The sequence below is a fragment of the Varanus komodoensis genome, unplaced genomic scaffold, assembly GCF_004798865.1.
Source record: "Varanus komodoensis strain SLA01 unplaced genomic scaffold, ASM479886v1 scaffold49, whole genome shotgun sequence".
NCBI lineage: Eukaryota > Metazoa > Chordata > Lepidosauria > Squamata > Varanidae > Varanus > Varanus komodoensis.
Window position 1 is genome coordinate 2,367,460 of NW_025336072.1, and position 26,331 is coordinate 2,393,790.

At 44.2% G+C, this 26,331-nt stretch overlaps 1 protein-coding gene across 5 annotated transcripts in view; it reads left to right on the forward strand.

Annotated features, from left to right (window-relative positions):
• Nucleotides 1-26,331, forward strand: part of ZRANB1 (zinc finger RANBP2-type containing 1) — a 104,226-nt gene that overhangs the window by 65,467 nt on the left and 12,428 nt on the right. For all 5 annotated transcript variants that reach the window (XM_044445574.1, XM_044445578.1, XM_044445575.1 and 2 more), the window contains exons 5-6: nucleotides 3,721-3,792; nucleotides 9,430-9,628. In XM_044445574.1, coding sequence (XP_044301509.1) covers nucleotides 3,721-3,792; nucleotides 9,430-9,628 — 271 coding nt within the window. The remainder of the gene's footprint in view (nucleotides 1-3,720; nucleotides 3,793-9,429; nucleotides 9,629-26,331) is intronic.

Here is a 26,331-nt window from a genome sequence, read left to right on the forward strand (position 1 = left end):
CCTCCAGTTGGGGTAAGCTTGTTATTCTACCCATATGTGTGATGCACGGAGGCCACGACGAAGAAAAGCAGGTTGCTTACCTGTAACTGATGTTCTTCGAGTGGCCATCTGTGCAGTCACACAATCCACCCTCCGACCCCTCTTGGTGTCATGAGTGGTTCGATTATTTTTATTTAGATATTATAATCTCTCCTATGTGTCGTACCGCTACTTCTTTAAACTTCTTGTACTAATGTGCAATGTCATAGGGAGCCAAATATCAGTCTTTCAAAGACTGGAAAATGGCGGTCACTCTGCTCCTTAGATACTGCTAGGGGGGAGGGGGAGCAGAGTCCCCGCTGAAAAGGAAACCGTTAGCTATCAATCTTCCGGCCAAAGGTACTGCGCAGGCGCAGAACCCATATGTGTGACTGCACAGATGGCCACTCGAAGAACATCAGTTACAGGTAAGCAACCTGCTTTTTCCTACACACACTCCACTGCAAAGACCTGAAACCATCCTCTATCAAAGTCTATTTGGCAGTGATCCATGGGATGTTTGAAGCTTTTTCCATTTTCTTCCATCCTCTGTCCTGTTGGTTCCTCAAAGGTTTACACAACCTTGTCCCTCACATCCATTCCATTGTACCAGGATGGAGCCTGTCAGTGGTTGTGAAGTGGTCCCAAAACCCTCATTCAAAGCCTTGACCATCATGGATCTACATCTTCTCTCCTGGAAGGTGGCATTTTTGGTAGTGATTACTTCGGCCAGAAGAGCAAGCAAACTGTGCTTTATACATTGATCCACCATTCTTTAGTTTTCATAAGGACAAAGTAGTTCTCCATTCTGATCAATTGTTCCTGCCAAAGTTTGCACCACAATTCTACCAAAATCAGGACATTGTACTACCAGCATTCTTCCCAACACAGTCAGCTGCAATGGAATTAGTGTTTCATACCTTCAGTGTGTGAAGAGCACTGGCATTCTGTAGTCCCAAACCTGGTCTTTCTCTTGATCACAAAGACTCTTTCTAGCATACAGTGAAAGGCAACCCCTTCACTACCCGGTGACTTGTCCACTGGCTTGTTGAGATGATAAAACTGCTGGACTGCCAACTGACCAACTGTTCTTTGGTATACTCTGACTAGTGTGTGCTCCTACTACAACAAAGGAGATCTGATCTGTAAATTCCACTTCACCACAACTGTTGCAGCCCTTCTGTCTAGTAGGGAGGGGTCCAGCAGACAAGTGTCTTGTAAAAGGCGGTACAGCTCCCATCAGCCATTGCTGGTAAAAGTGACTGTGCAAGTTTAGGCATCAACATGGTGGTAGTTGGGTTTATTAATGCCCTCTTCAGCTTTCAAGGCTCTTGTAGAGAGTAGATAAAATTTTATTTAGAACCTGTTTCCTTGCTCCAGACTGAAGGGAAGCTGATTGGGCTTCCATTTATTTTCCTTCAGTCTGGAGCCTCAACTAACTTAAGTGGCCCTTTTTGACTCACATGTTGTGTGACTTTTAGTGCAGAATGTGTTTGTACACAGCTCACCCAGTCTTAACAGTTACATTCATTTTGCATTTTAGATGAAGTCTTTAACCAGTTCTAGAATCTGAAGTGGTAACTATATTGTGACCAAGGTTAGGAATATGAACTATATATTTTTTTGCTAAGCCACATTCTTGCTGCAAAAGACATATGGCAACTCCTGCTATGAAGTTTGAATTCACTTTTGCAGTTCAAGATACTCTAAATGGGAATTGTTTTGGCAACTGACTGCAGTATAAGCTCTAATTTCTCTGTATCATTTACCATCATTTCTTCATATTTTTTTTACCTTTCAAGATTATTGCTGTAATGGTGTGAATATTGATATCACTGTGCTTGAATTAGAGTAGAGAATTACTTGCTGTCAAACAGTATTTTTGAAAAAAAAATGTCCTAGCTCTGTTACCAGGTTTTAAAAAACAAAAACACTCCTTTTTTCGAACTCTGCATTCTGTACTTAATTTGTTCTGATTCACTGGATCAGGTAATGAAAAACAGACTTCTCTGCTAAGTGATAATAATTATACTTGGTACATCTCTTTTGGTAACTGGGGTGAGATGGTTAGGGGAGCAAGAATGGTATTACTTGAATTATCAGTGATACAGAGGCTTCTGCAATGGAGTTCTTCATACACATTTAAATCCCCCTCCTCTGAAACTAATTTTGTCTGAAAGTGCCACTGTATTACAAGATTGTTTCATATATTACACTTTCTACATTGAAAGATTTTTATCTGTGTGTAGGAGATGTGTGAGCTTGAACATACTTCCTACTGTAGGCTCACTTGTCAAACACCCATTTTATAGATCAGCTTCCTGACCTAATTGAACTGTTCCTGACTTACTAGATATTCAATACATTATTTTGAGTAGGAAAAGATATAAATTACCTAATCAAACTGGGCTGTCAAGCTACTCATAACCTTTCCAAGGGTTGAGGAGTGAATGTGATAGTCTTCCACCAGAGATGGATGAAACCAGATGGCTTTCTGAAATCTTTTGAGGAGTTTCCTGCAGGCTTAGCCAGAGGACTTGGCCAAAGCCCCGATTTCACTTGGAATGAGGGATTGCTTGGGCTATTGATATGATTGCTCCCAAATGTCCTTGACCAAGTTGTAGAGCTGTATCAGCTCCTTGGTATTCTGAGCAATGAAACGATAAGCTCAACAATTAGAACACAAATGGATGAAAGAATCATAATGAATTTGACTGAGCACAGGTAAGAATCTAATGATGATGGTAGCAAAGACTCATTCTCTGTTAAGATTGCATCTGTTAAGTGTGGGTAAGCAGAGCTTTCTCAGATGGTGAAAGGCCTTTTTGAGCTAAACTGTAGTGTGCAAGAGTTATAATCTTTGAAAGTCTTTTGTGACCATTTACTATATATTCTTCAGATAATGATGATAATTTTGATAGTACAACTTCGGACAAAATTTGATATAGATGGAACTAGAATTCCATTAATAATGTTGTTATAGATACTTTTCAGCACGTTCAGAAAAACTGGAGGTTTGAGGTGTGCCATATGTTTACTTAATACTTGGCCAACCTGGCTATTGAAATCTGCCAAAGCTGTTGGTGATACAGATTGCTGATAATGGTGAATGCCTCTTTGAAGGATGGTGTGATCCCTGCTGCATTGAAAGATGTAGAGATGAGCTCATTAGTAAAGAAAACAAATGTTGATCCAGTGTTTTGCAAACATTATTGCTCAGTGTCTTTCTTCCAGTATTAAGCAAGGTGTTAGAGTATGTATGGAGAGGACTACCACTTAACAACTAGCATAAAGAATCCTTGCTGTGATCTGGGATTTCAGGGTTTTAGTTGAATACACAGGTAAAGATAAAAGTTTTGTGTTAGTTATGAATCATGAACAGAGACCAAAATAAATTAATTCATGATTTCATACAGAACAAAGCATAATTAATTAATATGGAATACTTGATCTGAAGCTGGCTAGCTTTATCTATTTCCAAGAACAAAAGGCCCATTTCATATGATATGAATACCACATGAAAGGCTTCTGTTAGTTCAGCTTGGCGCATGTGAACGATTCAACAGCTACTGTATGTCATGGTAAGGACATGTGGCCTTCATGATGATGTTGCATCTGGAGCGCTGCAATGTTCCTCTTCCCTGACTAAAGACATTTATTAAATCAAAAATTTATCACTGGTACAAATCTTTGTTTTTGCAGATATTGAAGACTTGCCGCAAACAGTCCAAGAGAAACTATTTGATGAAGTACTTGATAGGGATGTTCAAAAAGGTAAATATCTTACATCATTTATGTAGGTTGTTAATACAAATGAACCATTGATTGCCTTTGAAAAGTCATTTCAGGATGGTCTTTTGTCCAAGACTGGTATAGCAGTTTTGGTATAGAAGTATTAAAGTTGGGGAAGAACTCAGTATAAATATGCATGCATGCGTGCGTGCGCGCGCGCGCGCGCTCTCTCTCTCTCTCTCTCTCTCTCTCTCTCTCTCTCTGTGTGTGTGTGTGTGTGTGTGTGTGTGTGTGCATTTACAAAGAATGAATAAAATCTATCCTGGATGCAACTTCTACATAGGTGGTACTATACCCTCTGAACATTGTGCAAATGTTTGAGAATTTTAGATCCCTCCCTGTGTTTTGAAACTGCTGGGAGTTCATTTGCCTATATATTTCAGCACTTTAGTCTTGTTAACTACTGGAAGGCTATTGTATGTTATAAAATCCATTTACATCTTTTGGTGATATTAGTCAAAACCCTAAAGTCACAAGTAAGAAAAGAACATATCATGATAGTGATATATGTTAAGAACCCACATGTTTTATTCAAAACATGGAAAACTAACTATTCTCCTAGGAAGTTTAAAGGCATAATGTCTGGAACATGTCGCTGGATAAGCCTATTGCAAGTACTGTTGTGAATGGAAAGGCAACAAAAAAGAAACTACTAGTCAGAACTGGACCCTCTTTGTGCAGCATTGGAATTGGATCAGACCTATATAATTAGACTTGAAAGTGCCTTGCCTGTGATTTAGAAATGAATAGAAAAATTATTTAATTTTGTGGATTTGAATGAATGGATAGATATATTTGGTTTAAAAAAATATTTCATTCTCAATCAAAAATGTTAAATGGTAGTATCTGTTTTTCTAGTATGTAAGAAATAATTAATTTGTGGCTGACCCAGTTCTGTGTAGTCAAAATAGAAATCTGTGTAGTTCATTTTCTTTTAAAATGACAGGGCCATATATGTAATATTACTTATCAATAGGGCTAAGTTAATGGATTCCTGGGCTGACACAGGTCTACTGATTTTACCCAGAGAGGTGTGTCTAGAGCCAGCGCTTTTTTCATTTCGGTGCCAGACCAAAACCTTTTTATTTTCCCATTATTTTAAATGTTAGCACTGTTTTTAAGATTGATTTTGTATATTATTCTTGATGCAGTATCTTTCTTGTTTGTTTGTTTAATCACCGCCCTGAGACACTGTGAAGAACGGGATACAAAAGCTTTAAATAAATAAAAATAAAATAATTTTATTAATTTCAAGGACTAGGAGTCAGTGCAGGTGTTAGAAAAGAACTGGGTAGGCTGACAAATAGTGGCAAGAGAAAAAAATGGAGGCAAGAATATATGCATTTCTGGAACTGTACAGAATTGGACATTATTCCATGTTGCAATATTGCAATTGAAATTGTACTGAAGAACCTTGATAATGTATATACAATATGATGAATTTTGAAAGGAGTAATTAATCTGTGATTGGAATATTTATTTACTTGTTAGACAATTATAATAACAAAAATATTCTCATGAGCATATCATATAATAAATTTACATTTAATGTATTGCTCATAATTAAATTTAATGTTTCCCTTGCTTCTCAGCTCCTTAGTATTTCCTTGGCTTTTAAGTAAACTGTCCTTCAACTTTTTGGCTCTGATAGTTTGAAAGGAACTATAACACTGGCACTTTACAGTGTCATCCTAGGCACACTTACATGGAAGTAAATCTCTCCCTGTATAGTAGACTCTGTTGAATAGGCCTTCCTTGCTAATGAGGCTTAACAGAAAGGTTTTTAGGATTGCATTAAAAATGTAGGCTTCTTCTGCAGTACTCTATCCCAGTTGAGCTATGTTTGTGTGAACTTGCCTGAATTGTGTGGTTACATTTTGAATTATTACAAGAAATTCACTCATGAAAAATTGCCATGTCCTTTTGAATTCTAGAATATCAGATGCCATTATTTTATGTATATTTTATGTTATGCATCATTGCCACACCCATAGCAAGGAAGGCTCTTTGGGCAGCTTACAATAAATGATAAAACACCAATTAAAAGTAAAAATGAATTTTAATTGATAAAATTCAATTAAAACAGTAAGACAATAATGGAAATAAAAACTATGGTAGGCATGTCATGAGTGCAGCCGGGGGTCAGACTAGATGCCCAGGAGGCCCCTTCTGACTCACTCTGTTTCTGTGTTGCTATCATATAAAATTGTAAACAATCAAATCAAGATTTAAATAATAAAACAATATTAAAAGGAAGTTTTTTTAATAAATACAGTCTGGATCCATCAGCCTCCAGGGGTGGGCCATTTTAATAGGTCCTCTACCCTGGAGAAGGAAATGGCAACCCACTCCAGTATCTTTGCTATGAAAACCCCATGGACAGTATCAAAAGGCAAAAAGATATGACACCGGAAGATGAGCCCCTCAGGTTGGAAGGTGTCCAATATGCTACTGGGGAAGAGCAGAGGGCTAGTACTAGTAGCACCGGAAAGAATGAAGCGACTGCGTCAAAGCCAAAAGGACACTCAGTTGCTGATGTATCTGGTGGTGAAAGGAGAGTCCGATGCTGCAAAGATCTATACTCCATAGGAACCTGGAATGTAAGATCTATGAATCAAGGCAAGCTGGATGTGGTCAAACAAGAGATGACAAGACTGAACATCGACATCTTAGGAATCAGTGAACTAAAATGGACAGGAATGGGTAAATTTAATTCAGATGACTATCAGGTATACTACTGCAGGCAAGAATCCCTCAGAAGAAATGGAGTAGCCTTCATAGTCAATAAAAGAGTAGGAAAAGCAGTACTGGGATACAATCTCCAAAATGACAGAATGATCTCAGTTCGAATCCAAGGCAAACCATTCATCATCACAGTAGTCCAAGTCTATGCCACTGGTGCTAAAAAGGCTGAAGTTGACCAGTTCTATGAAGGCCTACAACACCTTCTAGAATTAACTCCAAAAAATGATGTCCTTATCATCATGGGGGATTGGAATGCTAAAGTAGGAAGCCAAAAGATAACCGGAATAACAGGCAAATTTACAAAATGAAGCAGGGCACAGGCTGGTAGAATTCTGTCAAGAGAATACGATGGTCATAGCAAACACTCTTTTCCAACAACCCAAGAGAGGACTCTACACATGGACATCACCAGACGGTCAACACAGAAATCAGATTGACTATGTGCTCTGCAGCCAAAGATGGAGAAGCTCTATACAGTCAGTAAAAACTAGACCAGCAGCTGACTGTGGCTCAGATCATGAGCTTCTGGTTGCAAAATTTAGGCTTAAATTGAAGAAAGTAGGGAAAAGCACTAGGCCACTCAGGTATGACCCAAATCATATCCCTGATGAATATACAGTAGAGGTGACAAATAGATTTAAGGAATTAGATCTGATAGACAGAGTGCTTGAAGACCTATGGACGGAGGTTCGCAACATTGTACAAGAGGTAGCACCTAAAACTATCCCAAAGAAAAAGAAATGCAAGAAAGCAAAATGGCTGTCTGAGGAAGCTTTACAAATAGCTGAGGAAAGAAGGGAAGTGAAAGGCAAGGGAGAAAGAGAAAGAGACAAACAATTGAATGCAGAATTCCAGAGAATCGCTAGAAGAGATGAGAATGCCTTCTTAAATGAACAGTGCAAAGAAACAGAAGAAAATAATAGAATACGGAGGACCAGAGATCTCTTCAAGAAAATTGGAGATATGAAGGGAACATTTCATGCAAAGATGGGGCATAATAAAGGACCAAAATGGCAGGGACCTAACAGAGGCAGAAGAGATTAAGAAGAGATGGCAAGATTACACAGAAGAACTATACAAGAAAGAGCTGAATGTCCCTGATAACCACGATGGGGTAGTCACTGACCTTGAGCCAGACATCCTGGAATGTGAAGTCAAATGGGCCTTAGGAAGTCTGAGCAACAACAAAGCTAGTGGAGGCGACAGTATTCCAGCTGAGCTATTCAAAATCCTAAAAGATGATGCAGTAAATGTGCTACACTCAATATGCCAGCAAATTTGTAAAACTCAACAGTGGCCACAGGATTGGAAAAGGTCAGTTTACATTCTGATCCCAAAGGACAATGCCAAAGAATGTTCAAACTACCGCACCATTGCACTCATTTCACATGCTAGCAAAGTGATGCTCAAAATCCTACAAGCTAGGCTCCAGCAGTATGTGGACCGAGAACTACCTGAAGTACAGGCAGGGTTTTGAAGAGGCAGAGGAACTAGAGATCAAATTGCCAACATATGCTGGATCATGGAGAAAGCTAGGGAGTTCCAGAAAAACATTTACTTCTGCTTCATTGACTATGCTAAAGCCTTGATTGTGTGGATCACAACAAATTGTGGCATGTTCTTAAAGAGATGGGAATACCAGACCATCTTACATGTCTCTTGAGAAACCTATATGCGGGTCAAGAAGCAACAGTGAGAACTGGACACGGAATCACTGATTGGTTCAAAATTGAGAGAGGAGTTCGGCAAGGCTGTATACTGTCGCCCTGTCTATTTAACTTATATGCAGAGCACATCATGAGAAAGGTAGGGCTAGATGAATCACCAGTTGGAATTAAGATTGCTGGGAGAAATATCAACAACCTCAGAGATGCAGATGATATCACTCTCATGGCAGAAAGTGAAGAGGAACTAAAGAGCCTCTTGATGTGGGTGAAGGAGGAGAGCGCAAAAGTTGGTTTAAAACTCAACATTAAGAAAACTAAGATCATGGCATCCGGCGCTCTCACTTCCTGGCAAATATATGGGTAAGAAATGGAGGTAGTGACAGATTTTATTTTCCTGGGCTCCAAGATCAGTGCAGATGGGGACTGCAGCCAAGAAATTCAAAGACGCTTGCTCCTGGGGAGGAAAGCTATGGCAAATCTAGACAGCATACTAAAAAGCAGAGACATCACCCTGCCAACAAAAGTGCATATAGTCAAGGCTATGGTTTTCCCAGTTGCAATGTATGGCTGTGAAAGCTGGACCATAAGGGAGGCTGAGTGCAAAATGATTGAGGCCTTTGAATTGTGGTGCTGGAGGAGACTCCTGCGAGTCCCTTGGTCCGCAAGACGAGCAAACCGGTCAGTCCTAGAGGAGATCAACCCTGACTGCTCTTTAGAAGGCCAGATACTGAAGATGAAACTCAAATACTTTGGCCACCTAATGAGAAGGAAGGACTCTCTGGAGAAGACTCTAATGCTGGGAACAATAGATGGCAAAAGAAGAAGGTGACAGCAGAGGATGAGGTGGCTAGATGGAGTCACTGAGGCAGTTGGTGTGAGCTTAGGTGGACTCTGGGGGATGGTGGAGGACAGGAAGGCCTGGAGGAGTGTTGTCTATGGGGTTGCGATGGGTCGGACACGACTTTGCGACTAACGACAACAACAACAACCCTTGTACAGGGGAAAAGGTGTCAAAACTCAAGGTGAAGTGATCTGACCATGACAAAGGGGTAATTATTAGCCCCCCAGTTTTCAGATTACCATCTTCCTGCTCAGTCGAGGAAAAAAAGTCTTGTATTCTAGTACTTCGAAATGTAAAGGAATGTAACAAATTATAATTTTTCTGTAGATGTAAGATGATTAACCTTGTAATGTTAATATTTTCTAGAACTAGAAGAAGAATCTCCCATTATAAACTGGTCTCTGGAACTGGGTACGCGTTTAGACAGTAGACTTTATGCACTTTGGAATAGGACTGCAGGAGATTGCCTGCTTGATTCAGTACTACAAGCTACATGGGGCATTTATGACAAAGATTCGGTGCTACGTAAAGCTCTACATGACAGTTTACATGATTGTTCTCATTGGTAAGCAGAAATGTTTTTGAAACAATTCCTGTGGTAAAGCCTATAATTCACATATAAACATTTGTATTCCCATTTTTTGGATCAAATATATCCATAGCTTGTTGAGCAATATCCTCTTGAAATATGTCATTGTTTCTGTTAGAGTTCTTGATAGTCTATTTTTATTCCTGAATAGGTGAAGGAATTTGTAATTTTGCACAGAGGATTTTGGAGTTTGTATACAATGGGTCCAGTCACACATCAAAACAAAAAACCCTCATGGTTACCACGATTCATGGTTTTAACTGTGATTTACCTGACAAGTGATTAAGTGTTTTCTGCTTTATTGTGGTTTCCAGCCACCTGTTGTTATCACTTACCCCATCAGCAACCATGACTTTAATTTGGTCCCAAGGCATTTCACTCCTGGCTACATCATCTTCTGCTTCCTGATTAGTCTGCATAGTTTCCTGGGCATGTTCTCTGCCGTGCCATGCCGTGCCATGCTTTTAACATTCCTCAGCCAAAGCTGCCTTTTAATTAATGAATCTTCCCATAAAAACAATCTTTTTCCACTGCCGTTCCTTTGTACAGCAAAGCATCTTTACTCATACCCCTGCCTAACATCTCCACACTTCTTTTGCTGAAGTTCTGTTGAGGCTGGACTTTGTGCAGGAGGTGTGAGCACACAGTTTGGATTTTCTCCTCATGTATGTATTTTCTCAGAGAGCATGTACATGGGCTTGCTCTGCCCTCTGTCTCCCAGTGTTTTCTTGTTTCCTGCACCACCACCCAGTGAAGCATTTCCCTTGCCTTTTTGTCAGTCCACCTGACACCCCTTCTTCAATACCCTTTACACGCCATCATCCTGCACACTCCTTCTACCTCCCTCCCATGTTCCTGTTCCAGGATGCTTCGTGCAGTATTCATTCTCTGAACTCCACCCATGCTGTTTTACATTTCCCTCCTCTCTACCTTTTTCAGCTTGGCCTCAGGCACAACAAATGCCCTGGCTTCTCATGATCTTCCCTCGTTCCTTTCTTCTCTTGTTGATACTACATTTTAAACATTATGTTGCATTTATAATTCACTTTTTCCCCTTGTAAGGAATTCAAGACAGTGTATATAGATCTCCTCCACTTTTAATCCTGATATCAACAACCCTGTGAGGTAGGTCAGACTGAAAATGAGTGGCAGGTTCAAAGTCACCTAGTTAGCTTCATGGCCTAGTACAGATTAGAATCCATATTTCACATATCTTAACCCTCTAACCACCATAACTGCACTGGCTCTCACCTTTTTCACACTCCCTCATGCTAGTCTTCATTTTGTTCTTCTCCATCAACTTAATTTCCTTTATCCTCCACTGCCCACAATCGTACATCCCAGTTCCTCCTATTCTCTCCCATTCATGTGTTAGCCCATTTTGAGGGGATGAGCATGAAGGCCATACCTCATGGGTCCTCAAACTATGGCCCGGGGGATGGATTCAGCCCACCATGGCCATCCATCCAGCCTGCGTTGCTGTTCACCACCCACACACGCGCTTGCTGGAATTGAAAGGCTCAATAACTTAGACTGGCATCTGTGAAAACCATAGCAAACTTATAGTAGTACAGAGGGCAGCCAACTTTAAGGCTGCTCATTGTTCAAGGATAGGCTAGACATGCACATGGTACGCATATCATGAGCAGAGCTGGGGGTTCAGATTGATGGCTCAGGAGGTCCCTTCTGACTCGCTCTGTTTCTATGTTCTGTTTGGGCAGCACTGCATACTTCTTGGCAGCTAGAAAACAACAGGTGGACATCTGGAGAATTGAGAAGGTGGAGGGGGATGGGAACAGAGAACAACTTGTAGGAGTGAGGCAAGTAATGATATGCCTGCTGCTAGGCTGGGAAGGGTTAGGGTTAGGGTTAGGGTTGGTGATGCTCCTGGAGTGGTCACTTTTTCAAAGGGACTTGGTGGTATTTGAATACCAGGACTGCTGAAACCATGATGCTGGGTTTGGACATCCTAAAACAGCATAATGGGATGTAGAAACCATACAACAAACTGTTTCTATTTGTGATATCTAAATGTTGAAATACCGTTACTAGTTTTGGACAGCAAACAGTGGTAAAAAAACCCCTACACTGGCTTATTGCATCATGTGAATCTAGTCACTATCTGGATTCTGTATATAATATAAAGGCCATATTATACTGCTACAGCAATTTTGAAAGATACTTTCCTTATGCAGTTTAAATAAATGATAAATGAAATTATAATGACTGTCATTGATTTGTTGTTCTTGCAGAAGTCTGAGTTCTGAAATAGATCCACAAACCTGTATATCTCAAAATCAAAACAGTAATCTAACTAGAAACTATGCAATACTTTAATTCAGGGAACTAAGATCTTTATTATCGTGGGATTTCACACTACAACTTAGCTTTCAGTCCTGGGATTTATGGTGACTCCTTATATAGTAGAGACAAAAGCAATCCCCTAAAAATCAGTGCACCAAGGGAACAACAGAACTGGAGTGCAGTTGCTGGAATTCCCTTATGGGGGAAACCTGACTTGACAATTATTTGGAGAGATATTGTTGGGTGTTTAGTATTTGAGGCTCAGACCTCATGTCTCATTTGTCATCTTCCTCATTGTGACTCACATGTGTCTGTGCAGCATAGTAATTTGGAGCATTCACCCTCCACCTAGCAATGTGGGAGGAATCTGGTCTGGGGGTGATAACCCATTGGATTTGCTTGGCTTGTCTCTCTAGAACCTGCCCTGCTTTCTCTCTGCCCTAAGTCTGCTTCTTGCTGGTATCTGGCAGAAAGTAAGCTTGCCCACACGGCATCCATGTGCTTGCTGTGCAAGTGGAGTTCTGTTTGCACACACGACTTCCAGGCTTCATGTACTATGAATTTTTTGCTCAAAGAATTATCAATTTTGTGTAATTTGCACAAAGAATTTGTAGCATTCCTGAGTGTTTGATGTCAGTTGAACTTGCTTCCTGGTTAGGGTCAAGCACAGGAAAGAAATCCAGCAAGTACAAGGGAACAGGATTCCAGCATGAACTTTGCATCCCTGCCTCCCAGCTCCTTTTTCTGGCCTTTAGTAACTAGCAGTACTTCCTGTAGCCTTATGGCAAAATAGTTCAAAATTAGGCTATCTTCTCCTGGGATGCTGAACAGAATTCTCTTTTCATTTCCTCTTCTGTTCTGTTCCTGTTATCCCTGAGTGCCACTTCATTAATTGCTCTTTCAGAGCTTATGGACTCTGAATCCTTCTTCAAATTACTATTGCTTTGCCAGGAACATATTGTTCTTCATCGTGGCCTCTGTGCATCACACATATGGGTTCTGCGCCTGCACAGTGTCTTTGGCCAGAAGATTGATAGCTAACGGTTTGGCGGGAAAACTCCGCTCCCCTCCCACCTAGCAGTATATATGGAGTGGAGTGTCCGCCATTTTCCAGTCTTTGCAACCGCCGTTCATTGTGCCTCTTGCCGCTTCGCTTTCGCTTAGATCGTTACTCGTATTCTCTTGCTTTGACTTCTTTTTCTCTTTTCCAAGTTAGTATTTCCTCATTTATATTGCTCTTCACTGTTCCAGTTAGTCTCTTTGTTTTTTCTCTTTCTTCTTGTTCCTATTAAAAAAAACAAGCCAAAAATATTATCTGTTCCCGCTATACTATCCTCCCTTTTTTCTATTTTTCCGTGATGGCGCAACGAGCGGAGTTCTGCAAGTGCGGAGAGTGTGGCTCTAAAATGCCTGCTACGGACCCGCACAACCTGTGCCTCCTCTGTTTAGGGGAAGGTCACAGGACGGTCAAATGAGACCATTGCCTGGCCTTCTCTAAGCAGGCCAGGAAGAATAGGGAGAACCGTCTATGTAAGCTCCTGTGGGACCAGGCTCTCCTACAATCGGACCGACTGGTGGCTAAGCCTGCTACAACCTCAGTTGCACCTGACCGCCGTCTGTCTTCAGCCGATCCGCCGCAACATCCAGCCCCTTCCTCTGCTGCTCCACCCTCATTCCCTTCAGGCGAAGGTGCTCCCACCATGGGCAATCAGCCTGTTTCCCTGCCCAAGAAACAGCGGGAAAAGAGGAAACACAGCGGCCTGATAAGCCATCTGTGCATAAAAAGGCCAAAAGAGATAAGGCTGAAAAACCGGCCAAAAGACTGAAGAAACCCGAGAATACGAAACATTGACACTCGGGTTTGGCGGCTTCCTCGGTCCCGACCGCAGGCGCAGTACCGATGCCTTCGGGCCTGACCATTCAGGTGGCAATGAGAGTTACTCCTCCAGCCTCTCCACGCCATACGGAATCTGAACTGCACCACGATCCACCTCGCAGCTCGATTTCCGACGGTGAAATTCAAGACTCCCCACCGAGGGCCCAGTCCCCGACGCCTATGCCACCCGTTTTGCTCGATACCGAGACTGGAATGTCCCCACCGAGAAGCCGTACAAGTTGATCTTCCTACGCCCGTTCTGACAACTGGTACCATTCCCGGTATTCTTCTGCGCCAAAATGGCCTGACTACCCATCCGTCGGATACTACCCGGCTGCTAGAGGTCGAACCCCTCCACCAGCTCCTCGGGATCGTCCCCACTCTACAGCCTGGAGAGACGCCGGTCAGGCACCGTCTAGGGAGAGCGGTAGATCAGAGTCACCAGGGGATTCCTCCTCCAGCATCCCGGCTCCATATTGGGTGGACTCGGATGAGTCCGAGATCGATTCAACTTCGCCTGATGCTGCAGTCACCTCGTAAGGTCCTGCATCACCAGAGGAGCCGCACATCTCGTTTGCTAAACTGATGTCCAGGCTGGTGAAGTCATTGGAAATCAAGGTCAATCAACAGCCTGGTCCCAGCACTGATCGTTTCTACGATGTAGTGCGGGGCAAGCAATCGACCTTCATCGCTTTACCACTCATCACAACTCTCCAACAAGCGATGACCCAACCATGGGACCTCCCGGCTCACCCTCAAACGACTTTGAGAAGATATGAAGCCATGTACCGGGTTCGGGAGGGGGACATTCCGTTCCTCCTCCACCACCCCAAACCGAACTCGGTGGTGGTGGAGTCTTTTCAGGGCCGGGAGGCACGGGGTCACATAGCGCCCCACAACAAGGAGGGGACGAAGATTGATTCTCTTGCGCGCCGGGTCTATGTGGCTTCGGGACTTGGCCTTAGAATATCTAATTATGAGGTGACTTTTGCGCGTTATCAGTACTTTATAATGCAGTACCTGGACAACATCATTGCCACCCTTCCAGATAACCAAAGTGACCTGGCGTGGGTATTCGTAAAGGAGGCCATGCAGGTCATGGTGCAACAGCTATCCACAGCCAGTCATCATGTGGACACAGACTCGAGTGCTCTCGTCAGTGCCATCTCTCTCCGGAGACACGCCTGGTTGCGTAATTGCAACTTTCCGGAGGAGATGAAGAGGAGGATCGAGGAGATGCCCTTTGATGGGTCCGGCCTCTTCAACGCAAAGACCAACCACAAGTTGAAGAAGATCCACGAGTAGAGGATGATGGCCCGGCACATGGAGTTGCAACCTCAGCCTCGATGTAAGTGGTCGTGGACCCGTCCACAATATCGACAACAATATCCACCCTGACAACAGCCACAGCACCGTCAGCAACGCCGCAGGCAACAACCGCCCCAGCAATTCCAGCAAGGCCGTCGCCGCTTTGACGGAGACAAACGCCAGCGCTGATGGGGTGGGCGAACCTTTCCTCTCCTTCCAACCCCACCCTCCCCCCTCTCATTTGGGGAACTACTAAAAAGCCGACTCCCCATTTGGGAGTCCATTACATCTGATCGGTGGGTGTTATCCATCATTCAGCACGGATATCGAATAGAATTCTACATCATTCCATCGAGTCCCATGCGGTTTACTCCATGCTCGCCGGTGTTGTTAGATGAGGTTCATCAGCTCCTTTCTAATGGAGCCATTCGTCACTTATCTTTATCAGAAGGACTCCACGGATTCTATTCTAGATTTTTTATGGTCCCGAAACGGGATGGAGGTCTTCGACCAATATTGGACCTAAGAGCTCTTAATAAATGTATAACACTGAAGAAGTTTTGGATGACCACACTTCAAAATATCCTGCCGTTGCTGAGGGGAGAGTACTGGTTCGCCTTACTGGACTTGAGGGATGCCTATTTTCATATTTCGATCCATCAACATCATAGGCGTTTCCTCCGGTTTGCAGTTGCTTCTGAAATCTTCGAATTCACGGTGCTCCCGTTTGGACTGGCCACCGCCCCAAGGGTCTTCACGCAGTGTATGGCCCCTGTCTGCGCATACCTCTGATTACGCGGAGTTCAGGTATACCCTTACCTCGATGACTGGCTGTTGGTTTCCCAGACTAGAGAAGGTCTTTGTTCCTCTGTAAACATGGCCTGCTCCTTATTACAGAACCTTGGACTCTGCATTAACCATGAGAAATCTTCTCTTATTCCTATGCAGATGATCAACTTTATTGGAGCCCGTCTGGATTCTACAGTGGTGAAGGCCTCCCTCCCTCAAGACAGACAACGCACTATTGCTTGACACATCCATTGAATTCGACAAGATGGAACTGTTCCTGCCCGAACCGTTCAAAGACTTTTGGGGCACATGGCAGCATCCATCGCTGTAGTTCCATATGCCAAGCTTCTGCTTTGCCCCCTTCAACTGTTCTTCAACAGAATGTTCCGGTCACAGACGGATTTACCTACGAAGCTGATTCGACTCCCGTCCTCCATTCTACAATCTCTACTATGGTGGACGGTATCAGACAACCTAAACATCGGAGTCCTGTTCCGACCTCGGTGCCCTACAGTGACTCTCGGTACCGATGTGCCTCTGCTGGGATGGGGAGCTCTGTGCTCTGGCCTACGCACACAGGGTGTTTGGAATCGACAGGAGTCCAGGAATCATATCAACTTCCTGAAACTTCTTGCAGTATTCAAAACCCTACAATCATTCAAGGACGTTCTCCGCCGTTGAGTTGTCCCGATAACCTCGGACAACATTGCTACAGTCTTTTACTTGAACAAGCAAGGGGGGATGAAGTCACCAACGTTAGCCCGGCTATCGATGGAAATCTTGGAGTGGTGCATACCGAGAGACATTCCCTTGATAGCAGTACACCTAGCTGGTACGGACAATGGGGAAGCAGATCTCTTATGCAGGCACATGTCCACATCTCATGAATGGGAACTGGACCGTCAGACTTGCGACCGAGTGTTCCAGCGATGGGGCCTCCCCGATATAGACTTATTCGCCACCCGACAGAACAGGGTGTGCGAGACTTTTTGCTCGAGAGCGGGAATTGGACAGGGGTCGTTCGAGGATGCCTTTATGATCTCTTGGAACGATATTATCTTTTACACTTTCCCTCCGATTCCCCTCATCATGAGAGTAATTGAAAAATAATTCACGATGGGGCCACAGGACTGCTGATAACTCCTTGGTGGCCATGCCAGCCATGGTTCTCGACACCTCTGCACATTTCTCAAGAGGAATACCTGCAGCTTCCTCCCATTCCTTATCTCACAACTCAGCAGGAGGGCACAATTCGCCACCCAGATCTAGCATCGCTGAAATTGACAGCCTGGCAAATTCGATAGCAGTCAACGTCGGCTCGGTACCAACATCATCTGCAGTTTCTACTGATCCTGTCCCTGGATCTGACACGCTGTTCCATGTTTTGAATCCATCTACCTTCTCTATGTCCTCGGATCCGACGAATATTCTGTTGGGTTCACGAGTTTTTCATCCAGACATCCAACGTATTCTCAATTCTGTGCTAAGGCTGTCCACTCGAAAATCGTACACGGCAAAGTTGCGTAGATTCTCTGTCTTTGCTGAATCTCATTCGTTTTTGCCAAACTCTGCATCCATAGATCATATCCTCCAGTTTCTCTTAGAACTCCACTGTTCTGGACTTAAACCATCCTCCATAAGACTGTATACGGCAGCAATTTCCTATTATCGCGGTACAGTTCAAGGTTCTTCCATTTTTTCTCAACCATTGGTAAAGAGATTTCTTAAAGGACTCTACAACCTCCATCCGACAGTCAGATCGCTTATGCCTACTTGGAGTCTTTCAGTGGTGCTGCAAGCGCTAACAAGACCTCCTTTCGAACCCTTGGCAACAATTGATTTATGTCTTGTTTCTTGGAAAACTGCTTTCCTTGTAGCAGTTACTTCAGCCTGGAGATCTAGTGAACTCTGTGCCCTCAGGGTAGACCCTCCATTTTTGAACTTTCATAGGGAGAAAGTAGTTCTACGAATGGATTCATCTTTTTTTCCAAAAGTGGCTACGACTTTTCACATGGGACAGGAGATTGTCTTACCTGCTTTTTTTCCATCTCCTTCGAATCCGCTTGAGAGATCCTTACACACTCTTGACGTACGGCGCTGCCTAGCCTTCTACAGATTGAGGACTGAGTCTATTCAACATTCCATTAAGCTCTTCGTTAAGTACTCTAAACAAAATCAAGGTTTTCCAGTTATTCCTCACAGACTGTCCAAATGGATAGTTCACACTATTACTCTGTCCTATCAGCTGGCCAAGATAGACTTACCTACAATTCCTAGGGGTCATTCTACTAGAGCTGCAGCTGCTTCTTCGGCTTTTGCATCGGGAGTTCCGTTTGAAGATGTCTGCAGAGCTGCCACCTGGGCTACTCCATGTACATTCGCTAAGTATTATAGACTGGATGTTTGTGCTAGACAGGACTGTTCTTTTGGCAGAGCCGTTCTTTCAGCTATTCTTTGTTGATGACACCTCCCTCCTCCATTTAGGGTAAGCTTGCTATTCTATCCATATGTGTGATGCACAGAGGCCACGACAGAGAAAAGCAGGTTGCTTACCCGTAACTGATGTTCTTTGAGTGGCCATCTGTGCAGTCACACAACCCACCTGCCGGCCCCGCTTGGTGTCATTGGGTGGCTTTAATTTTTTTTTCGGTACCGTGCTATTTTTTGTCTTTGGCACCTTCACAATATTTTTTCTTCTTACCATCGATACCGATTTTTTTTTCTTTTAGCTTAGTTATATTTTATTCTTTAGAGGGTGAACGTCCGGTCTGTGAAAGACTGGAAAATGGTGGACACTCCGCTCCATATATACTGCTAGCGGGGAGGGGAGCAGAGTTTTCCCGCCAAACCGTTAGCTATCAATCTTCTGGCCAAAGGCACTGCGCAGGTGCAGAACCCATATGTGTGACTGCACAGATGCCACTCGAAGAACATCAGTTACAGGTAAGCAACCTGCTTTTAACTGATGGACACTCCAGCTTTCTACTTTGCCTTGAGGAAGTTTGAGTCTTAGGCCTTTACAAAGCAGGCCATAAGAAACAGAACAGCTTGCCTTTGGCTTTGCTGAGGGAACAAACCCAGCAGACAGAGCCACACTGAACCAACCCCTCCTACTTCCTCAGTAGCTATTTGCAGGGAAACAGTTCTGTCTCTTTCAACTTCTTGTACCACATACTGTGGAAAGCTCTTTGGGACAACTGGTCCCTAGTGTCTGGTCTGCATGGCATCTTGTCCCTGCTAGTTGTGATCCCAGGGCAACTGGGGGACCTCATTATCTTGTTCCCAGTGCTCACCTAACCCTTGAGCATCAGGATAGAAAATTGAAAAGCTTGTAGTGCAGACCCATGCCTGTCTCAAGTCAGCCGCCACTGGAACAGACATTCCTTGAAATTCTCTGGCAATCACTAACCCTGATCTTTGAGAAGCGAAAACTCACATGAAACCTTAATTCCCCAAATGATATTCAGTACTTTGACTCAGTATCAGAAGTTAATATTTCTCATTGGACCTGTACTATTACCCTCCTCTAAGACCATTCCCAAGAAAGTACAGGTTCCTTTGGTATTCCCAGACTTAGCCTTCCTGTCTTTGCTGGAAATTTTCTTTATCATTGGTATATGCCTTGGGAAAGCCATGGAGACCCTGCTTTTCTACCTCTCCTTCCCATTAAGATGGAGAACATTCACAGTAGAGAAATCATCACTATGAGTAAGATAGAGACTACCTGTGTCTCTGTTCCCACCACTAGTGTTCTAGTTCCCCTAACTTGCTAGAACAGCAGGTCCACAACACAGTACCTGTGGGTATAGCCCATGGCACTTGCAGAGGGTTTATTTATTTATTTTATTTATTTATTAAAACATTTTTATGCCGCCCCATTCGCCGAAGCCTCGGGGCGGCTTACAACATAGATAAAACAATAAGTTAAAATATCCATATAAAATAATCTTAATTAAAACACACATTATAAAATAAGCCGCCCTGGCCAGATAAAATTCAATTGTATTTAGCATTTAAAATGTTGCTTAAATAAAAAGGTCTTAGCCTGGCGCCGAAAAACAAATAACGACGGCGCCAGGCGGACCTCTCTGGGGAGCGCATTCCATAACTTAGGCGCCACCGCTGAGAAAGCCCTTCTCCGAGTAGCCACCCTCCTAATTTCTCTCACGGAGGGCTCCCGGAGAAGGGCCTCTCCCGCCGATCTCAGGGGGCGACTGGGCAAATATGGATGTAAGCGCTCCTTCAGGTAACCAGGACCCAAGCCGTTTAGGGCTTTATAGGTCATTACCAACACCTTGAATTGGGCCCGGACTTCAATGGGGAGCCAGTGAAGCTGACGGAGAACTGGAGTCATGTGAACATAACGTCCAGTCCCCGTCAGCAGCCTGGCAGCTCTATTCTGAACCAATTGAAGTATCCGGACCGTCTTCAAGGGTAGCCCCACGTAGAGCGCGTTACAGAAGTCAAGACGGGAAGTCACCAGCGCATGAGTCACTGTTGCAAGGCAGTCGTACTCCAGGTAGGGGCGCAGCTGATGAATCAGCCGAAGCTGGAGGAAAGCGCTCCTCGCCACTGTTGTCACCTGAGCTTCAAGTGAAAGCTCCGGGTCGAGGAGCACTCCCGAGCTGTGGACCTTGTCCCTAGGAGGGAGTGCAACCCCATTCAGGACAAGGTTCAGGTCACCTTCTCCGAAGCCTGAACCGCCAACCAACAGGACCTCTGTCTTGTCTGGATTGAGCTTCAGTTTATTGGCCCTCATCCAGCCCATTACCTCGGCCAGGCACCGGTTCAGCACAGCCACTGCCTCACCTGGATTGGTGGAAAACGAGAGGTAGAGCTGGGTATCATCAGCATACTGATGGGTCCGCAGCCCACACCTCCTGATGACCTCTCCCAGCGGTTTCATGTAGATATTGAACAGTAAAGGGGACAAAATGGAACCCTGCGGTACCCCATGGCAAAGCTGCCATGGCGCAGAGCCATAGTCCCCCAACACCACCTTCTGGAATCAGTCGTTGAGATAGGAGCGGAACCACCGCAAAGCGGTGCCTCCGACCCCCAATCCCGCCAGCCTATCCAGAAGGATACCATGGTCGATGGTATCGAAAGCCGCTGAGAGGTCCAGGAGAACCAACAGGGACGCACTCCCCCTGTCCTTCTCCCTGCACAGGTCATCGTACAGGGCGACCAAGGCAGATTCAGTACCGTACCCGGGTCTGAAGCCGGACTGAAATGGGTCCAGATAATCAGTTTCATCCAAGAGTGCTTGGAGTTGTCCCGCCACCACTCGCTCTAACACCTTGCCCAGAAACGGGATGTTGGCCACTGGTCTATAGTTAGCGGCCATCCCTGGATCCAGTGACGCCTTCTTCAGGACCGGTCGTACTACCGCCTCCTTTAAAGGGGCAGGCACCCGACCATCACTCAGAGAAGCGTTAACCACTTCCAAGATCCAGGTCCCAATCCCGTGCTTGGAATCCTTTATTAACCAAGACGGGCAAGGGTCCAAAAGGCAAGTGGTAGGACGTACTCGTCCAAGCACCTTGTCCACATCATCGGGCCGCAATAACTGAAATTCATCCATTAATTCTGGACCAGACGGCAGCGTTGGTGTCTCCCTTAAAACCTCTGAATCCAGCTGAATAGTGGAATCCAGCTCGTGACGAATCTGAGCGATTTTCTCCCTAAAATGCTCGGCAAAGTCGTCACAGCGGGCCTTTGAGGGTGGAATCAGCTCTTCCTTCGGCCCTGGGTGAACCAGGCCTTGCACCACTCGAAAGAGCTCCGCTGGACGGCATTGTGAGGAGGCAATGGAAGTGGAGAAGTGTCTCTTTTTCGCCGCCCTCACCGCCACAGCATAGGCCCGATAGTGGGCTCTTAAGTGTGTTCGGTCAGATTCATCCCGTGATTTCCTCCACCTACGCTCTAGCCGTCTCCCAACCTGCTTCATTGCCCTCAATTCTGGAGTGTACCAAGGGGAAGAGCGGGCTCTGCCCGGTGGGAGAGGACACTTAGGAGTGATCGTGTCTACAGCCCTGGTCATCTCCCCATTCCACAGTTCCACCAGAGCCTCGACAGGAGCACCCGTCTTGTCAGCCGGAAACTCCCCCAGAGCCTTCAGGAATCCTTCCGGATCCATCCGGCTCCGGGGGCGGACCCACACAATCGGATCTGCACCCTTACAGAGGGAGATGTCGCTCTTGAGCACAAACCTCACTAGGAAGTGATCTGACCATGACAGGGGAGTCAAGCATAAATTCCTCACCCTCAGACCACCCTCTTCCTGCCCCGTCGAGAAAACCAGGTCCAGAGTGTGTCCACGTTCATGGGTCGGGCCGGTGACATGTTGAGACAGCCCCATGGCCGTCATGGAAGCCATGAAGTCCTGAGCCGCCCCGGTCAGACTAGCCTCGGCATGGATATTGAAGTCCCCCAGGACCAGCATCCTGGGGGACCTCAACACCAGGTCCTAGACAGTTTCCGTCAGCTCAGGCAGGGAGACTGTTGGGCAGAAGGGTGCACGGTACACCAACAGAATCCCCAATCTGTCTCGGTCGCCCAACACCAAGTAGAGACACTCCAGCCCTGGTCTCGAAGGGACAGGAAGTCCCGTGAGAGTGATGGAGGCTCGGTAAACCAAAGCGACCCCCCCTCCCCTCCCCTCCGGCCGTGAACAGTGCTGGACCATATACCCGGGCGGGCACAATTGGGAGAGGGCAACATCCCCCCCCCTCCCGCCCAGGTCTCCGTTATACAGGCCAGGTCGGCCCCCTCATCCACAATCAAGTCCCCATGGGCACCCAACTTTTAAAATTCTTTTTAAAATATATGAGCATGTATATGAACTGCATACAGCTTTCTGGGAACTATAAGTTTCAGCAAAGCAACACAATAGTATTGTTTGAAGTTGGTGCTTATATGCCACCTGTTCATATATTGAAAGCATTGTGAAGTCTTCAGCCCATTACTTTAGAGGAAATGAGTGTTTATCCTTCAAATTTTGTAATAAACTTTTACCTATCAGAAGGACATAAAAATATTGATGAAATAGGCAAATCATTAATGTTAATTCATAAAAGACTTCTGGAACGAAATGCATATGTGTAATAATTTCTTCCCCAAAGAAGCAACTTCTTTGGATATTCCCAGAGCATATGTTTAAAAGGAACAGTAGCATTTTTGCACCACCAACCAGTAGCTGAATTAGATAATCCCCTATTAAAGAGACATTGTGGTACCCAGTAGATAAAACAAAAGATTTTTCTGAATATGACACAGTGTAAGATCCGTAGATGCAACAGGTAAACACCCACATGGTGATCCACTGATGAGGCATTTTGTAGTGGTGCCCACAGTAGTGTCTCAAATTCCCTAAGCTGCCTGTGGGTTCAAAAAGTTCAGAGATTCCTATTTTAGAATGACCGAAGGGCACCTTTAAGTGTACAATGCCTTATCATGCAAATCTACCATTTGTTTTCCTCTCTCTTCTTCCAGCCAAATTCTTTCAGGATGTACATTGAAAAACTCCTGGAATCAACTCAGCCAGCTGTCATTGGCTTCTACCTTGGAAACACATACTAATACCCTCTCTTTAGCACAGAAGAACTAGTGCTGAGACTCATCCTCTGCTTCCGTTTTACAGGCCTCAACAGTCATGCTAGAATTTTTCAACATGTTGGAGCATCCAACTATCCCAGCCTTCATTACAACAGTGAAAGTAAAATGCCAATCTTTTTGCAGCAGGACTGGTCATGACCTGGACTGTCTGGGCAATGCTTTCCTTCTTCTCTGGGCAGACGTTCTAACAAAAACATTCTCCTGTTTCCTCTAGTCACACAAGTGGTGAACAGAGTACAAGATAATGGGGCTTACTGTATCTTGATAACCACATGGTTGTCAAAGCAGATGTGGTTTGTAATACTTTTCCTCCTGTTCAGCCATATTTTTTCTCCCTCATCTCCTGAATCATCTTGCAGAGACATTGCTGAGGACCTGGACTTGGACATCCTGTCACTCACTACATGGAAAATGGGAATACCTCACCAATTCTTCAACAAGGTCCTAGAAGTAATGGCTACTTACCATAAGCCTTCCACTCAAACTTCCATAGAATCCCAAGCCTTTTTGAAATTGCTTTTCCAGCAGAACAAGATCTCAAAGCCTGTGGTTTATCAAGTATATTGGACATTCTTCTTCCCTTGAAACCTAGAAGTTTATTCCAAGTCCAGTATTGTGGCTAACAGAAACTTCTGTAAATGGAGCAGATAGGAAGTGTGAGGGAAGCAACTTGTTCCATGTAAGTTGTGTCTGCCTGATTCTGATCCCCCCCTTTCCGGTCAACATAAACTACTTCATTTAGCAAGGTCTTCTGACCATCTGTAGCACTTTCAAGGAGCAGTCACTCAGGAGGACAAAATGGGGAAGTCTCATTGTGCCACTTTGGTTGCATGTATCTAAAGCTTTCATTATACCTTATAGAAGTGGTTCAGCATTATTAGGGAAATGAAAAGGGACTAAAGGACTATTCTTATGACTGGAAAGCTGCACAAACCTTGAACTTGCAGTCAGTAACAATTACAATTTTATGAAAGATTGGCCAAACTAGACTGCTTACGTTAGACATGGTCTTCAGAAGCAAAAGAAGTATCTGAAGTTTTTCCATATACAGAAGAAAAATCAGATGTACTATTAATATCAGTATAAATTCATTGTTATGTCTGCCCATCCACAGATTTCCCTGGGAGGTTTAAAAAACAAGGACAAATAGAATATTCAAATATGAGATATTTAAAATTCATAATAGAGCATTTAAAGTGTACTTTCTAGTGTAGCAGTTCAGATTATAAAATAAAAAGCTAACCCAGTGAGAGCACAAATCTTACTTAAATTCCTAGTTGTTTTAAAAGGCCTGAATGAATGGAAAGGTCTTGTCTTGGCACTGAAAAACACCAAAAAGATAGTGCCAGGCAAACATTTCTGGGGGTGCTATTCTACAGCCATAGTGCAATCACAGAGAAGGTATTCTTTGTAGTAGTCATCTGCCTTCTTTCATGTTGTCTCTGAAGAGGATCTTACAGAGGGATTATTTCAGGAACTAGATTCCAAACAGAGAGATTTAAAGGTTAAATCTGGCACATTAAGTTGAGCCCAGAAAAATAAAAGATTGAAAGCTGGTGCAGATGACAAAATGCTGTAGTGCCTTCCTCATGAAATTTGGTACTGTATATTATTTAAGTATAGTTATTCTACAGAATATTACTTGCTTCAGTGAAGTTCTTCAGAATTAGTTCTGCAATCACCTACACAAAACCTTTCCTTCCAAGGATTTGTATTATGAACATCACTCTTCAAGGGTTATGCAGTGATTTTTTTCCTGATAGCTCCAAGTCCTTAGACCACATGATGAGCAGCATTTGTCCATAGGTGCCAGGCCATAGGAAGACCTCACCCCACAACTCAGGCATCTTCATTCATTGCAGAACTTCTTGCAGTCCTGCTGAAGTTGAACTAACTAAGAGCTGAGTTTGGAAAAACGATTCATTCAGTATGCCACAGTTCACTGATGGTCTTTCATTATTTATTTTGGCTTCTACTCTCTGGTTTCTTTCTTTCGTCCGTCCGTCCGTTCGTTCGCTCGCTCGCTTGTTTGTTCCTGTTCTTGTTTTTGTTTTTGCAGTCGGTGGTTCTTCAGTCTCTCATACTATCATGTTGAGTTTTATTGATCAGTGAACTGGCTCACCAGGTTGATAGAATGGCAGCACACATTGCTTTTAAATATACACATATTCCATCAAGTGACATTGTTCCCATTTTAAAATCCAAGTGAAGGATCTGTGCCAGGAGCGTTGGAAAGATCTATCCAACAATGAGCTTCTTAAATTGAAACCAGTACTTCAGTTATGGTTGATTGCATCACATATGACCTGAAGGAATCTTTTTTCCCTCATTAACCATTGGATTGCACAATCTCAATTAATTAAGAGCCAAGGCAGCATCCATATTATCATGTTAGCTGTTATAGGTTGGGATGGTCTAATACATGGGCCCCATGAGGCCCACAAGGCCTTGTTCTGTGGCCTTCTCGCTGCTTGGAGGCCCCCCCCCCCCCCCTTCAGTCTGGATCCCAGTGATGGCACGGGCATGATTGTAGTGAGCTCTCATGAGGCTGCCAACCTGTTCCATTCCCTTCCTGAGGCTGGCAGCTTCATGAGAGCTTGCCCTAGCATGCCCTGTGCCACTCCAGCTGATGAGCACAAAGGCACTCAGAAACTGAGTGTCTTTGTGCTTGTCAGCAGGAGCAGGCAGGGCATGCTAGGGAAAGTTAGTTGGCCCAAGTACAACAGGCGCAATGCACCAATTCCAAGAAGGAAGGAGGGGCTGGGGGGCGGTCACATGGGAGGGA